The 12,957-nt window shown below is 53.4% G+C and overlaps 1 protein-coding gene across 2 annotated transcripts in view; it reads right to left on the bottom strand.

Moving 5' to 3' along the window:
• Positions 1-11,721, bottom strand: part of Kiaa1614 (KIAA1614 ortholog) — a 31,775-nt gene extending 20,054 nt beyond the window's left edge. The window contains exons 1-3 of one of the 2 annotated variants that reach the window (XM_029479341.2): positions 11,407-11,721; positions 8,650-9,551; positions 7,937-8,000 (exon numbers count right to left, since the gene is read on the bottom strand). In XM_029479341.2, the coding sequence (XP_029335201.1) occupies positions 7,937-8,000; positions 8,650-9,551; positions 11,407-11,450 (1,010 nt within the window). In that variant the 5' untranslated portion in view covers positions 11,451-11,721. Of the gene's footprint in view, positions 1-7,936; positions 8,001-8,649; positions 9,552-11,084; positions 11,258-11,406 lie in introns of those variants that run through there. The other variant, XM_021164911.3, reaches the window with a different exon arrangement.
• Between the last annotated feature and the right edge of the window lie 1,236 nt (positions 11,722-12,957).

Here is a 12,957-nt window from a genome sequence, read left to right on the forward strand (position 1 = left end):
TCAGGCTCCAGCTCTGCCAGGGAAAGCCTTCTACATTCAGCCTTTCCCTTCTAACTCATACACAAGGCTCCCTCCTCCCCCACTGTCTTCTCACCCCACCCCCACACACCCTGAGGCCTGGGAAACACCCTGAGCTCAGACAGGAGAAAACTTAACCTTGGACATCTGCTCAGGGGCTGGAAAACCAGCATGGGAGTCTAACTATTCTGTTTTTCCTCCCTGGGCAGAAGCAGGAGCTTTGAGGAAGAAGGAAAGAGAAGGTCCCGAGGTGATGCATCTGGGTCTGTGCCCAGACAGATGGTCTTCCCACGCATGGCCTCCCTGTCTCCTTCTGTCTCGAAGCACCTACACAGGCACCCACTAGAGCCCACACAGCGCTGTCCCCTGCTCCCATCTCAGACACAGGGCCAAGTCACTGCCCGTTACAGTCTGGTCCTTTGGGGGATAACGTCTTATAAATCCTGGTGTTTTCTTGTCATAGTCTCAATCCAGAGTCAATTCAGGGCTCATAGAGTCAGGGTGGAGAGAAATTAAACTGGACTCAAACCAAGCCAGCATATGGCTTGACTTTCATCATAATAAGGGTCCTCTGGTGCCGAACTACTAACTAGATGCATTGGCTCCCTGGTCAGTCCACAGCTGTAGAAATATCAGGCACCTCTTTCCAAACCTGTATCCCGGACAGTGACACCTGGTTTATGGAAGTAAGGACAGCCCACACTTCCCCATGACAAGATGGCTTTCTCTGCAGAGTTTGCTCTTCACAGCCAGGTTGGACGAGGGCAATGTTCCCTGCGCTTGACAGATGAGGGTGTCTGGGTTGGAGAGGAATTGCTCAAGGTCGAACATCAATAGAGAGCTGTGCAGCGATGCAGACAACAGTCAACCCCATCGCTCCCAAGCCCGTTCCACATCCTCTTCCTCTGTGAGTGCCAGGATGGGCAAGGATGTCTATGGCTGAGGTCAAACAGGCTTTGATGTAACTCCAGCATCCACACTGTCACATATGCCTGACTCTGCTCATAGGGAGACTCCCCAGAAAGAGAACTTACATCTCGCACCTGGCGTACCCCCAAATCCCTCCTCATGCCACACCCTGATCCCAGGAAGGTGCTAGGGACTCTCAGGACAGGAGTGGTCACAGGCCTCCAGGACAAGGGCTTCTTGGGATATCCTTGAACTGGCTCTGTGCAGATGATGGTTTCTGTTTTCTTCTTGTCATGTGTTTGAACGCTGCTTTGGGCCAGAGGGGAAAGGCTGCTAGCATAAAAGCACCATCTGTGCCCTGAGCTCTGGCAGGGCTTCGAAAGGAAAGCTTCACCACAGTGATGCAAACATACTTCTCCAGGCCCGCTGCCCCACGAGGCCTCCATTGGCAGGAAAGGCTCCCCTGACATGGCTTCCAGAGCAGGCGGCTCCCCAAACCACAGCTGAGAGCAGCTGTGCTCCCGAGGGCTCCGGTTCCAACAGCAGAGATAATGAGGTTACCACGCACAGAGGTGCCCCTGCAGCGGTGGGCCTCTGGCTTCCAGCGGACAAGCTCACAGTCTCTTCCGGTGACAGCTGGGCTTCTGCGACTGTCGGAGGGCATTTGTCACAAGGCCTGGTGGGCAGGCAGGAGGGCCTCTCGGCAACTGGCCAGATGTTGCTGCTGCCGCCAAGATCAACCTTGCCCCCAGGTTTCTGAGCCATTCCTAGCTTCACTCTTTCCTTTTTGGAACAGCTGTCCACATCCCTCCCCCCTCCATCAACCGCCCTGCTTTAGTCTGGCAGACAAAGCTAGTTTCTCCACTGATTAGAAAGGCAGGTTTTCTGGCTGCCTGGAGGCATCTATGCAGCAGCTTGCCAAGCAGGGGGGGTGGGGGGGAGGCTGGGGTGGGGGGAATGGCAGCCACCTTCACAGACTGCAGCCAAGGTCAGCAAAGCAAGGACACATCAAGATGCACCCTGGAGGTGGTTCTCTCTCTCTCTCTCTCTCTCTCTCTCTCTCTCTCTCTGTTTGTGTGTGTGTGTGTGTGTGTGTGTGTGTGTAGCAAGCCGGCACAGCACTGTGGGATGCCAGATCTGTTCCTGCTATCACCCACCGCCTAACACCATACCAGAGGTTGCCCACCACTCCATAAAGATAGCTTTGAACTCTCCCAACTGAGGAAGGAAGGCCCTAATCTGACCCTGGACTAAAGAGAGAGAGGGGCACCAGAGCCCTAGAGCCAACCTTTCTTAGCACGAACTAAAACCCACAATCCAGTTTTTCCAATTCCTTTGGAAATGTCCTGGCAAAGCCAGGCAGTGCAAAGGCAGGCACAGGTAATACCACCTACAAGCAAGCAGCATTTATCAGCATCCTAAAGCCTGGTTTTGGTAGCCACTGGGGAGGGGTGTAGGAATAAGGCAGCCACATACTTTTCCTCCAGGGTAGCAGTTTCCCACCTGTAAGCATGAGCTTTTAGGAGAGAGAGGGCTCACACTGCTACCCTGTGAGTCTGGGCCTTTGGCCCGGCAGGCTATGGTGGGGTGGGGGTCCTGGGGCTCCCACCTAGGGGCCGTTTGGACCACAGGACTGGCTCTTGTGGAATGGCCACCCAAAGAACTACTTACTGGGGAGAAGCTAGAGGTCCACGGGGGGTGTCCAGGCCCTTGCCTCTGACCCTGCCTTCATCCTGAGGACAAAGGAAGCCTGTGACCTCTGCACTGTGCTCTAGGCCAAGTTTTTGGAGTAGGGACAAGTTTAGCAGTGACTTTAGCACCCCTCCAGTGAGGCAGGTTAGGAGAACCCTATCTCTCTCACATCCCGGGAAACCAAGGGGGTGGAGAGAGAGAGAGAGAGAAAGAGAGAGAGAGAGAGAGAGAGAGAGAGAGAGAGAGAGAGAGAGAGAGAGAGAGGCAGAGAGAAGCTTCTCTGCAGCCATCATAATCCTGGATTACAATGATAAACTCCAGCAAGTCTGGAGTTAACCCCTTCATCTCAGGAGCACAAATCAAGGAATAAGGACTGGAGACAGACCTAGCAATCTCCAGGATGCAGCCAGGGAAGGGAGAGTATGCAGCAGGCAGAGGGGTCTAAAGCCTTTGCTTGGTGTTCTGTTTGTGTATATTAAAGCTTTGCCAGGACAGAGATCATTACTATTGCTGTCTGAGGGAGGGAGGGAGGGAGGGAGGGAGGGAGGGAGGGAGGGAGGGAGGAGGGAGAGTGGGTCTGAACTGGCTGTAGGGCGAGGGTTTGTGAAGGTGCACCCTTCTTGAGTCCATAGGACACCCACAGAATGAAACCTAAAGAAGTGGGTTACAGTGGGCTTCAAGGAGTCCCCACCCCTGGACCATCCCTTCCCAGAAGTATCACCCAGTGAGTGCCTTCGGGGCTGAGTCTCAGTTTCCTCATAGGCTAATAGAGCTCAGCTGTTAAGAGACACTGTCCCTCCAAACACAGTAAGATTCCACTAACGTTAGCCCGGACTAGGACTACCGTTGCACCTATTATTAGTCCTAGTGTTACCTCCACCCCTTCTCTCTCCCTCTTACTTCGGGACTGCAAGTGCACAGCTTTCTTTGTCTCTGTATCTACATGGTGCAGGGTAAGGGCAATGGTGGGAGGGGGGGGTAAGGTCACCTGCCAACGAGGCTACACTGCTGCTGGCAAAGAGAAGGCATGTTTAGAAGTGACGTCAGTGTGCAGCTTGAGAGGGCCTACAGGGTTTGTTCCAGACTTTCAAAAGCCTCTGATGAGCTCTGTGGAAAAGGTGACTTCCACTGCACAGGGGACAGGAGGCTGCTGATGGGGAGCAGAGGAAGGCCAATGCCCTTCTCTCCACAGAGAGGGCAGACCAGCTCTGTCCATGTTCCCAAAGAATGATAACACATTCCCCACTGAGGCCCAGAACATGGCCAGGTCAGCATGGCATGGGTTCGGTACGGGGCACACAGACAGCTGGTGTGGCAGATGTCTGAGACATTCCCAGAAGGGACTTTTCTGGAGGTCAGCTTAGCTCCCTCCCACCTTGAAGATATTAACTTCAGTGAACTCCTCCCAGCTCAGGGCTGAGCCACGAAAGGATTCAGTGTGTGGAGTGGCTGTGGGTGTGGTGACAAGCGCAGCAAGGGACAAAGCACCTGAACCTTCCAAAGCACTGGCTTTGTGTGGGATCAACCCAGGGAGCAGAATCCTGGACGCCACGGAAACGGTGAAGCATTTAAAGCATTTAGAGGCTTGATGCACGGCTTGGCTGTTTTGTCCTTTTTCCTTTGAGCATCTTGGGACTGCAAGTGCAGAGCTTCCTTTGTCTCTGTATCTGCACAGTACAGGATAAGGGCAATGGTGGGAGGGGGGATAAACCAGCAACATGGGGTACAACCTCTCCAGTGACATCTTGCCCTGGGCACTCCTCATTGACCTCTGTGACCCCAAAATGCCCAATGACTCATCCTCTAGGCTAGGGAACCAAATCCCTGTCACTCTGGGCTCAAAAGATACAAAAAATGGCCAGTGGCTGGCTCAAGATGGCCTCTTCCTGGGCTCCTCGAAGCTGCTTGGCCCACAGGACTCACACCAGTCAAGTTTCCAGCAGATAAGATCATCCTTTTGTGTAGGAGGAGGCAGCCGGAACAGGAAGGAGACTGTTGAATGCCTCTGCATCCAAATGAGATCTCAGTTCCAGACTCTCCCTGGGCAGCTCCCCTCCACGGATCACCACACACCCCACCTCAGAAGAAGCATTGCTGCAGCCTCCCTCACCCATCTGGAATGTTCCTTCTGTTTCCATCCAGACCCTTGCAAGCCCTCACAGGCTCCAGCGGTCGGAGAGGCCCTCAGTCAGCTCTTTCCTGCCTGCCTTAACCAGACACGCTATGAGCACTTGTTCTAAAATGGCACAGCTCCTGCCTCCCGGAACTCAAGGAGAAAGACACCTGTAATGGCATTGGTGGCAGTGGGGGCCGGTGGGGCTGGCAGGGCCGGCGGGCAGAGCCATGAGAGCAAAGCGGGTGATTCCATATGAAAGCACAGACACACAAGCTGACTCATGCGTCTCTCACTTCCCACAGCAGAGAACAGATCGATCTGCAGGACATAGAAGGTCCCAGATCCCCAGCCCAAGGGGTTGCTTATCCAAGGGATGACCTGTGGAGGTATGAAAAGGGTAGCTCAAGGCAGTGTCCCATAGCAGTCGGAGCATAAGCCTGGTACCCGAGTGCAAGTCCTGACTCCAAGACTTGGCCTCCCCTAGAGTGCTCTCTGTCAAGAACAATGGCTGCGACCTGTCCACAAAGTGAGATGTACAAACAGCACTTACACAGCACCTGGCACACAGCCAGGGGCTGGAAATGGCAGGTGCCAGCCTGCTCTTCCAACAGGCCACTAGTGTCTTAGCCAATGCGTGCTAGAGAACAACCCTTGGGGTAGGGGACAAAGGTCTCCTGCAGGATCTGAGGTCCTGAGTCTTTAGGTGGCTCACCTCAAGGCTACCTTGTAACAGGCTGGGCCAGACACAGCAGACTCAAGCACTGGGCTCTGTGATCAACGTGAACTTGCCTGGTCACCTTACAGAACAGTGGGTTAGCCTGGCTGTCACGGCTCTGTGGTTGTAACGTGAGTTATCCAGATTCTAAATCTGACTGAACAGGAAACAGAACCTTTTGGTCTTCAAGCCCTGAGAGAGTTTGCAGTACTCAAAGAATGAGGCGTGGCAGGTACTGACGGGCGGCCACTGAGACCATCAGCTACAAGCGCAGAGCACTCCTCTGTCTTGGGTCCTCCACCCCTTAGCACAGGCTCTCAGCCCAGGACCCAAGTGCTCAGTGGCACTCCTAGGGCATGAGCCAAGGGAAGCCATGACTCTGGGCAACATGGGCTCTGTAGCTGTAGCATCCGTAAGTCCATCTCACTCAGAGGGCAGCCCTGCATTGTATCTACACATCACAACAGGGCTGGAGTTTTCCTTGAACCAGTTGTGTTCCCTGGCCCTAAGTGTCTACCTAGCAAGGACTTGACCTTCATGCCTATGGCTCTATATGCCAGGCACTCTAGGGGGACACTTTATTATTCTTTGAACATAATCTTAAAACAAGTCTATTGGTCCTTCCTTCTCTATATCTCCCCTCAGACACATACACTGATTCATCATATATACATACACACACACAAATACATCTGTGAATCATACAATATTCATGTACACATGCCACATCTGAGATCTGTCTGTCTGTTTCTTTTCCAGACAAGGTTTCACTGAGTACCCCAGGCAGCCATGGCACATATGCCCCTATTGCCCCAGCCTCCCAAGCCATGGTTTCACTGTGTGCCCAGGCAGCCATGACACATGCGCCCCATTGCGGCAGCCTCCCACTTGTATCATATGCTGTCACACCGGACCCTCATGCTTGAATTCTGACGTAGAACCCAAGGCTACAGATGGCCTGTCAGGTTAAACTGAATATCCTCACAGGCATGGGTGGGAGTCTCTCCCTATCCCCGGTTGAGCGGCTCCTTTAAGAGAACCAGGTTTTGTTGCTCATTATCTCAGAGCAGGCCAGTGGCTTGCCTTCTTTCTACAAGAACTCTGAGCAAAACCCCAGCAGCTGTGCTTCCCTGTGAAGGCACTGAAGTGGGCTGGGGGCTGAGGCCGGGAGAGTGAGGCAGCTGCGGGGAGTGGGGGGGCCTGTCTCCACAGCACCCAGGAGCCATTGCAAGGCTCTCTCAGGGGGCTGCAGGTAGAGAGAGCACAGAAGGAACAGAATACCACTGAGCACCACAGAGGCGGGATCAGATGAGGATGCGGTCAGAAGCTGAAGACAGCAGCCAGGAAGGCAGAAGAAGAGACAAACCAGGCATCCATCTTTCCAAGCTGAGCACAACCCTGATTCTGGGCACCCTCGTTTTGCTAAAGCAGGCTGTTTCCCAAATCTTGTATGGTGAACTCTAACCCCCAGTGGGATGGGATCAGAACATGGGGATAAACTGCCACCCTGATAAAAGGACACCAGGAAATGTTTTTGTCCCTTTCTACGCTGTGAGGACACAGTAAGAATGTGCCATCTATGAAGAAGCAGGCCCTCACCAGACACTGGATCTTCTGTCTTCTCGCTCTTGGATTCCCAGCCTCCTCTACTGCAAAAATGGCGTTTCTGCAGTTTATACGTCATTTTGAGTCATTGTAAGATGTGTTCTGTTACAGAGGTCTTACCCGTGCTTTGGGAAGGGCGGGTCAATCTTAGTGAGATACACAGGGAGAAGGGACAAAGCAGACTACTGTGGGCAGGCATCAGGAGACTCTTCCCAGACTGATGTCATGCGCAGCTGTGGAAAAGGGCGCCACTCCCAGACCCAAGGCCTCTCTCAGCCTCATGGGCCAACATCCCAGCCAAGGCTTAAGGCTGCCAAAGGCAAAGGCCAGCCTCTGAGTGAGCCCCCATGTGGCCCCCACCACACCTCAGATCCCACTCGTCCAGACTCAGGACACTGCTCACCTCGCCCACCACACTCAGAACAGAAGTGAAGGGGCTAGAAAACAGTCTGTGGGTCCCGCTGAGAGGCTGGAAGGCAAATCCTTGGCCCTGAGCCCTGCACACGCCTCTGATTAGGAAAAGAACAGGTGGAGTTAAAGTGCTGGGTTCCTGTACCTTCCCGGAGGAGTTTCACACCCAAGCCCATTAGCTTCACAGTACCCCTATGGTAGGAGAGGTAGAAGCTTAGGCAGGGAAAATGGCCTCCAGGACACTGAGCAGGTAATTGGAAGGTTTGCTGCAGACCTCTGCCACCCAGTGGCTTGGCCCAGGTGACAGGCAGCCAGCAGCTGGTACCTTCTACAGGGCCTCGAGAATGATGGTTGGCAGTGGCCACTGTCTCCTGGTGAAGGCTTGCCTCTGTCTCTTCTGGCCTTATCAAGGTTTCCTACTGCTCTGCTGTATAGAAAATGCAGGGATGGTGGTAAGGAAGAGCCCTTACCTGCTCTGACCTGAGTCCTGCTGGGGGGTGCCCGAGTCCCAGTCCACGGCTCCCGCTGGTCGCTCTAGGGCCCAGAGCAGAAGCAGAGATCAGGGCAGAGCCACCAACTGGTGAGCACAGAGGAGATGCTCTACCCCCTCTGTGGGCCGAATGCCTACATCCCCCAGATCCACACAGGAAAAATCTAATCTGCAGTGTGATGGGCTTAGAAAGCTCTGGTCTGAGAAGTGGAGGCACAGGCTGTCAGACTGTGAGGGAACTTGGATTGGTTAAGAGGGTCCACACATGCCCTCAGGTAATGAAACTCCAGAAAGGATGTCTTCCAGAGTCTGAGCGCTGCTCACCACAGACAGCATCCAACGGGCAGCAGGACGCTCAGGCTCTTTGGGGATGTGCTCCTGTCTGCTAGTCCACTTCACACACTGGGGATGGCACGGGGCAGCATCATTAGAGGGAGTACAAGAGGCTACTCTGCAAAGAGCCTCAAGGCTCAGTGAAGAGTCTCATAGCCTCTGTCCCTAAGCACAAAGAATAGCCTCCCACTGATCTGGAGGGCCACAGGGTTGGAGGCAGTTAGGGCTGCATAAGCATTATAAAGGACCTTACATCCCAGCCTGAAAGTGATTGGGTGGGTGACATTATTGTGCCATCTTTCCACCCCCATACCCCCAATGTCCTATTTGCTCCAAATCAGGCAGTAAAGTAAGGCTCACCTGATGCATCCCTGTTCCAGGATGTCCAGTCTGGGCTCCCTGCTTTGGGAGGACTCTGTCTGGAAACCTTCAGTATCTCCTGCAACAGGAGGCGGTTCCTCTCTACCCGGTCAGACAGGGACAAAGCATTTGCCACAGAGCCCAGAGCCTCCAGGCCCTGAGCTCTCCAGAATGTCTCTGGCTGGTCTGTTCTAGGAGTCAAATCCTCCTTGGAGGTTAGGGTTGTGCTGTCCAGATCTTCCTTTGTGACTATACTGTCTCCAAGTGGGTATTGTCTTCTCTTCTTCTGGCTGCTCAAGGGGGTGGTTTTACAGGGACCAGGCCCCTGAGGCTGAACTGCAGAAACCCGATTGTTGGGACTTTCTTGTAAAGAGCCAGACCCTGCTACTGGGTCCTCCTCATGATCAGCCAGTATCCACACTGCTTTTGGAGACCATGGGCTTTGTTCATTCCAGCTCTCAGGGGTAGATGGCTTGGATCCACTGTTCCTGGCAGGTTTCTTCTCATTAACATGTCTGGCCAGATGTCCATCATTAAGGTTCTGAGCATGGGGGACCACCAGGGCATCTGGTAGGCTCCAGGCTACTCCAGTCTTGACTTGGTGGCATTTGGATTTTGTAGGGGATGGACGCTCATAGGAAGTGGGATGGGAATCTGTCCCCTGTTTTCCTGCTGTCATTTTCTCCTTCAAGGCCTTCACCTTGGACTCCAGCACAGAAGGACCTTGGAGCTGCAGCCCCCATGTCCTGGGAGGCTTGGGGGGCATCAGTTTAGATGCTCGGTCTTCCTGGGGGCAGGGTGAAGGTCTCAGGAGAGGTCCACTGTCTGGCTGCTCAGCGCCATCTCTGGCCATGGTTGGAGTCACTTGCGTAGGGCTTGTTGTGCTCCCTGGCCTGGATGCTCTGCAGGAAAAAAGAGAAGCTCAGCCCCTGACCCTGGACACCCCAGTAACCTGCTTGATCTCCACAATGCCCTGATATGGACTCCTTCTCAAGTGGCATACCTCAAGAAGAGCTGGTGTCCTCTATATAACGTGGGCACACATTGAAAAGGACAAGTCACAGGACAGAACAAACAGGTTACCAGCGAGCTTATTTTCTCCTGGCATGCTCTTTTGAGGGCAGGGAGGGGACTGGGGAGGGTGGTTACTGGAGCATGGGCAGTAAACCCCGCGGAAGGAAATAATGCCAGTTTTTCTATTCCTATTTTTAGGGTGAGCAAAACAAGGCCTCAAACAATCCAATGCAAAATGTGAACCATGGTGAAAAGCAATGTAATTCCCCAACCCTGGGCTAAAGGAGGCCCCAGAGGAGAATGGCAGTGTTGGCTAATGGTCAGTACTCTTCCTTGTGGATGAAGGACCTGTCCCTGTAATAGAAGGTGCGGCTGCCTGCCAGCTTCATGCCAACCCTAGTGAAAAAGTGTTAGACTAGAGTCAAACTGTACTCGAAAGAAGTAACAGTGACAGTCACAAACTATAAGCTATCTGCTCTATGTCAAGCAAAGGCTTTTCAAACATTTCAACATTCTCTAAAATAATATATTTATATTATGTCTGTGATAGAATGTTATTTTATATAAATAAAGATATTTATTTATTATATAATATATAAATAAAAATATTATTTTTAACAGATGGAGAACTGAGGCATAGAGAAATTACATCACGTAGATGCCCTGGGGGAGCCAAGTTTGTAACCAGAACCTTTCCATTCCAAGCCAGGACTCTTCAAGAACAGTGAGCCTTTAACTGCACCCCTTGTTCTCAGGTAAGACCTGAGTCCGCAGAGGTCCCAAGACTCATTAGAATTATACGGCCCCTTGATGGCCTGGCTGATGCCAATAGCTTTACAGAGAATGAAGTGACAACTGTTTTACTCCCTGTATAAGCTACTGTGTCTTAGTGATTACTTAGAACACTCAGAAGTCACCCTAGTCTACCTGTGTCTCATATGAAGTAAACTCAGTGTGTAAGAATTTGGGCATAGAGAATATATTAGAGGTTAATTATTCCCTTCTCACAATAGGGATCCACCATAAGATGTTCTTAAAGGTAAGTCTCTTAAAGTAATTCATTATAATTATTAAATTAACATGTTTTTCAGAATATACATATTTTATGAAGCAAAATACCATATATAACACAAAATTTCACAGCAGTGAAGTTTAGGGGTAGTAGAAGTCACTTTCTCTACTCGATCATCTGGACAGCGGTTCTTGGCATCACGGGGTCGCATATCAGATATACTGCATATCAGATATTCACATTATGATTCGTAACAGTAGCAAAATTACGGTCATTAAGTAGCAACGAAAATAATTTTATGGTTGGAGATCACCACATGATAAACTTAAATTGTACTAAAGGGTCGCAGCATTAAGATTGAGAATCACTGATCGAAAATGTACTAGGTTTCTCTTTGTGGCTCAGCTACCTCTTCTCTGAGATCCAATCCTTCTGGGCTTCTGCCCAGGCTGTAATGTGAGCTTTCAGAAAAATTGATGGGTCAACCCTGGAGCTGCGCTCTAGACTTGTCCGCAGACCTTAAGGAATGAGACAGTCTCCCTGAAGGCCTCCGGACGACCTTCCTGGAAGATGTCGTAACTCCTAGTACCGATGCTCTAACTCAGAAAAAACCTGGAATGAAAATGGACGGGAAGGGCGAGCCTCCAGGACCCTTCCAGCTCTGCGGCGGCCGGAGGTCGGGTGTCCCCGGGTGTGTCCCGCCACCCCGCCCGGGTCCTCTCCATACTCACTGAGAGCAGCGCGCGGGCTTGGCCGCCGCCTCCATCCCCTCCATCCCTCGGAGAGGCGAGGCCCTGCCCCACTCTCCCCGTCCGGGGCCGCTGCAGAGTCCCGGGCCGGACTCGCCCTGAATTCGGGCGGGCGGACGGGAGTGTGGCCCGCAGGCCTCGTCCCCGGAGCGTGTCCCGCCCCGGGTCCCGCGAGGCGAGGCCCGGCTGGCGGGAGTGCGCGGCGCCCCTGGCCCCGCTGGGCGCCTGGAGCCGTAGCGACCGCTACTTCATAGCTTTGCTTGAAGGTGAAAGGCCCAGCCGGCGGCCTCGCGGGCCGGCCTGGGAAGAGAGGGCGAGGAAGGCGAGAGGAGGGGCGGCGGAAGGGGCTGGAGGAGCCGCGACCTCGGCCTGTCCCCACCCCCAGCCTCCCGCGGCCTCCCAGGGTCGTGGCCGCTCGACCCGGGCGCACGCCGGGAGCCCAGAGCCGCCTCGCTCCGCTCCACTCCCGGAGCCAGGGCCGCCTAGACGGCCGGAGGATGCGCCCTGAATTTGGGGCTCACAGGCTGCCACAGGGCCGCGTCCCGGGCGCCGACCAGATCCCTCCCCGGGGACGCGGGCGCGAAAGCGGAGGGGCGCCCGGGTGACTCGGGGGCGCAGCCGGAGCGCAAAAGGCGACACGCTTCAGCCGACTCCACCCGGCTCCGCTGGAGCGAGAAGCTGAAGACTGGACTTTGTGTGGAGAACGGTTAGGGATGGGTCGGTGGGCTTCTCCGCAGGGCCGCCCCATCACCCTTGGGCGCCGCGCCCTCTTAGGTCAAGATCATTGGCGGCCGTTCTTTGACTTGGGGTAAGCTGGCGTTGACTGCTCATTGGGCCACCAAGAGCCGGGCCTACATTGCCAGCTGTTTGGGAAGGAACCGCTTCTGGGGCAGTGGAGGATTCCCGAACAGACCTGGGTACAGGCCTCAGTGAAGGAGCCACCAAAGGGCTGGCAATTGTGCCCAAATCCATGGAGCTTCCTCTTTCTAACCAGGAGGTGACTAAGTCTCTCCAATGTCCAAACCCATTTTGACTATTCCCCTACCCCCAAAGGAACAGTAAGAAGAACCAGGACATTTCAAACGTCTCTGAAAAGAGAAAGTGCTCTCTCTCTTTCTTTGGCCAACAAGTTTCACTTACTTAATCTTTTGTGCTGCTAGATGGCCGGTGTAGCTGCTGGAAAGGATGCACAAAGCTAAGGTCCTAGGAGAGCACAGGAGGGATACAGCAGTTCTACCCCTTGTGCGGGTGTAGTCCTGTAGTCTCAGTTGTTCAGAGATTAAAGCAGGAGGATTCTGCTGCAAGTTCGAGGCCAGCCTAGGCAATTTAGTGAGACATGTTCTCAAAATGAAAAGGGGAGAAATGGGCTGAGGATGTAGGGCTGGGTGTAGAGAATTGACCTATCGTGCAAGAGACCCTGGGTTCAAACTGAGTCCCGTGGAAATAGAAAGGATGTCTATCTCCCTTTAAGGGAGCTGGATGGGGGAGGGAACACCGAGGCAGGCAATCTGGTCTGAGCGGCACCCTGGGAAA

This window comes from Mus caroli, unplaced genomic scaffold (assembly GCF_978045245.1).
Source record: "Mus caroli unplaced genomic scaffold, Mus_caroli_1 scaffold_1, whole genome shotgun sequence".
Classification (NCBI taxonomy): domain Eukaryota; kingdom Metazoa; phylum Chordata; class Mammalia; order Rodentia; family Muridae; genus Mus; species Mus caroli.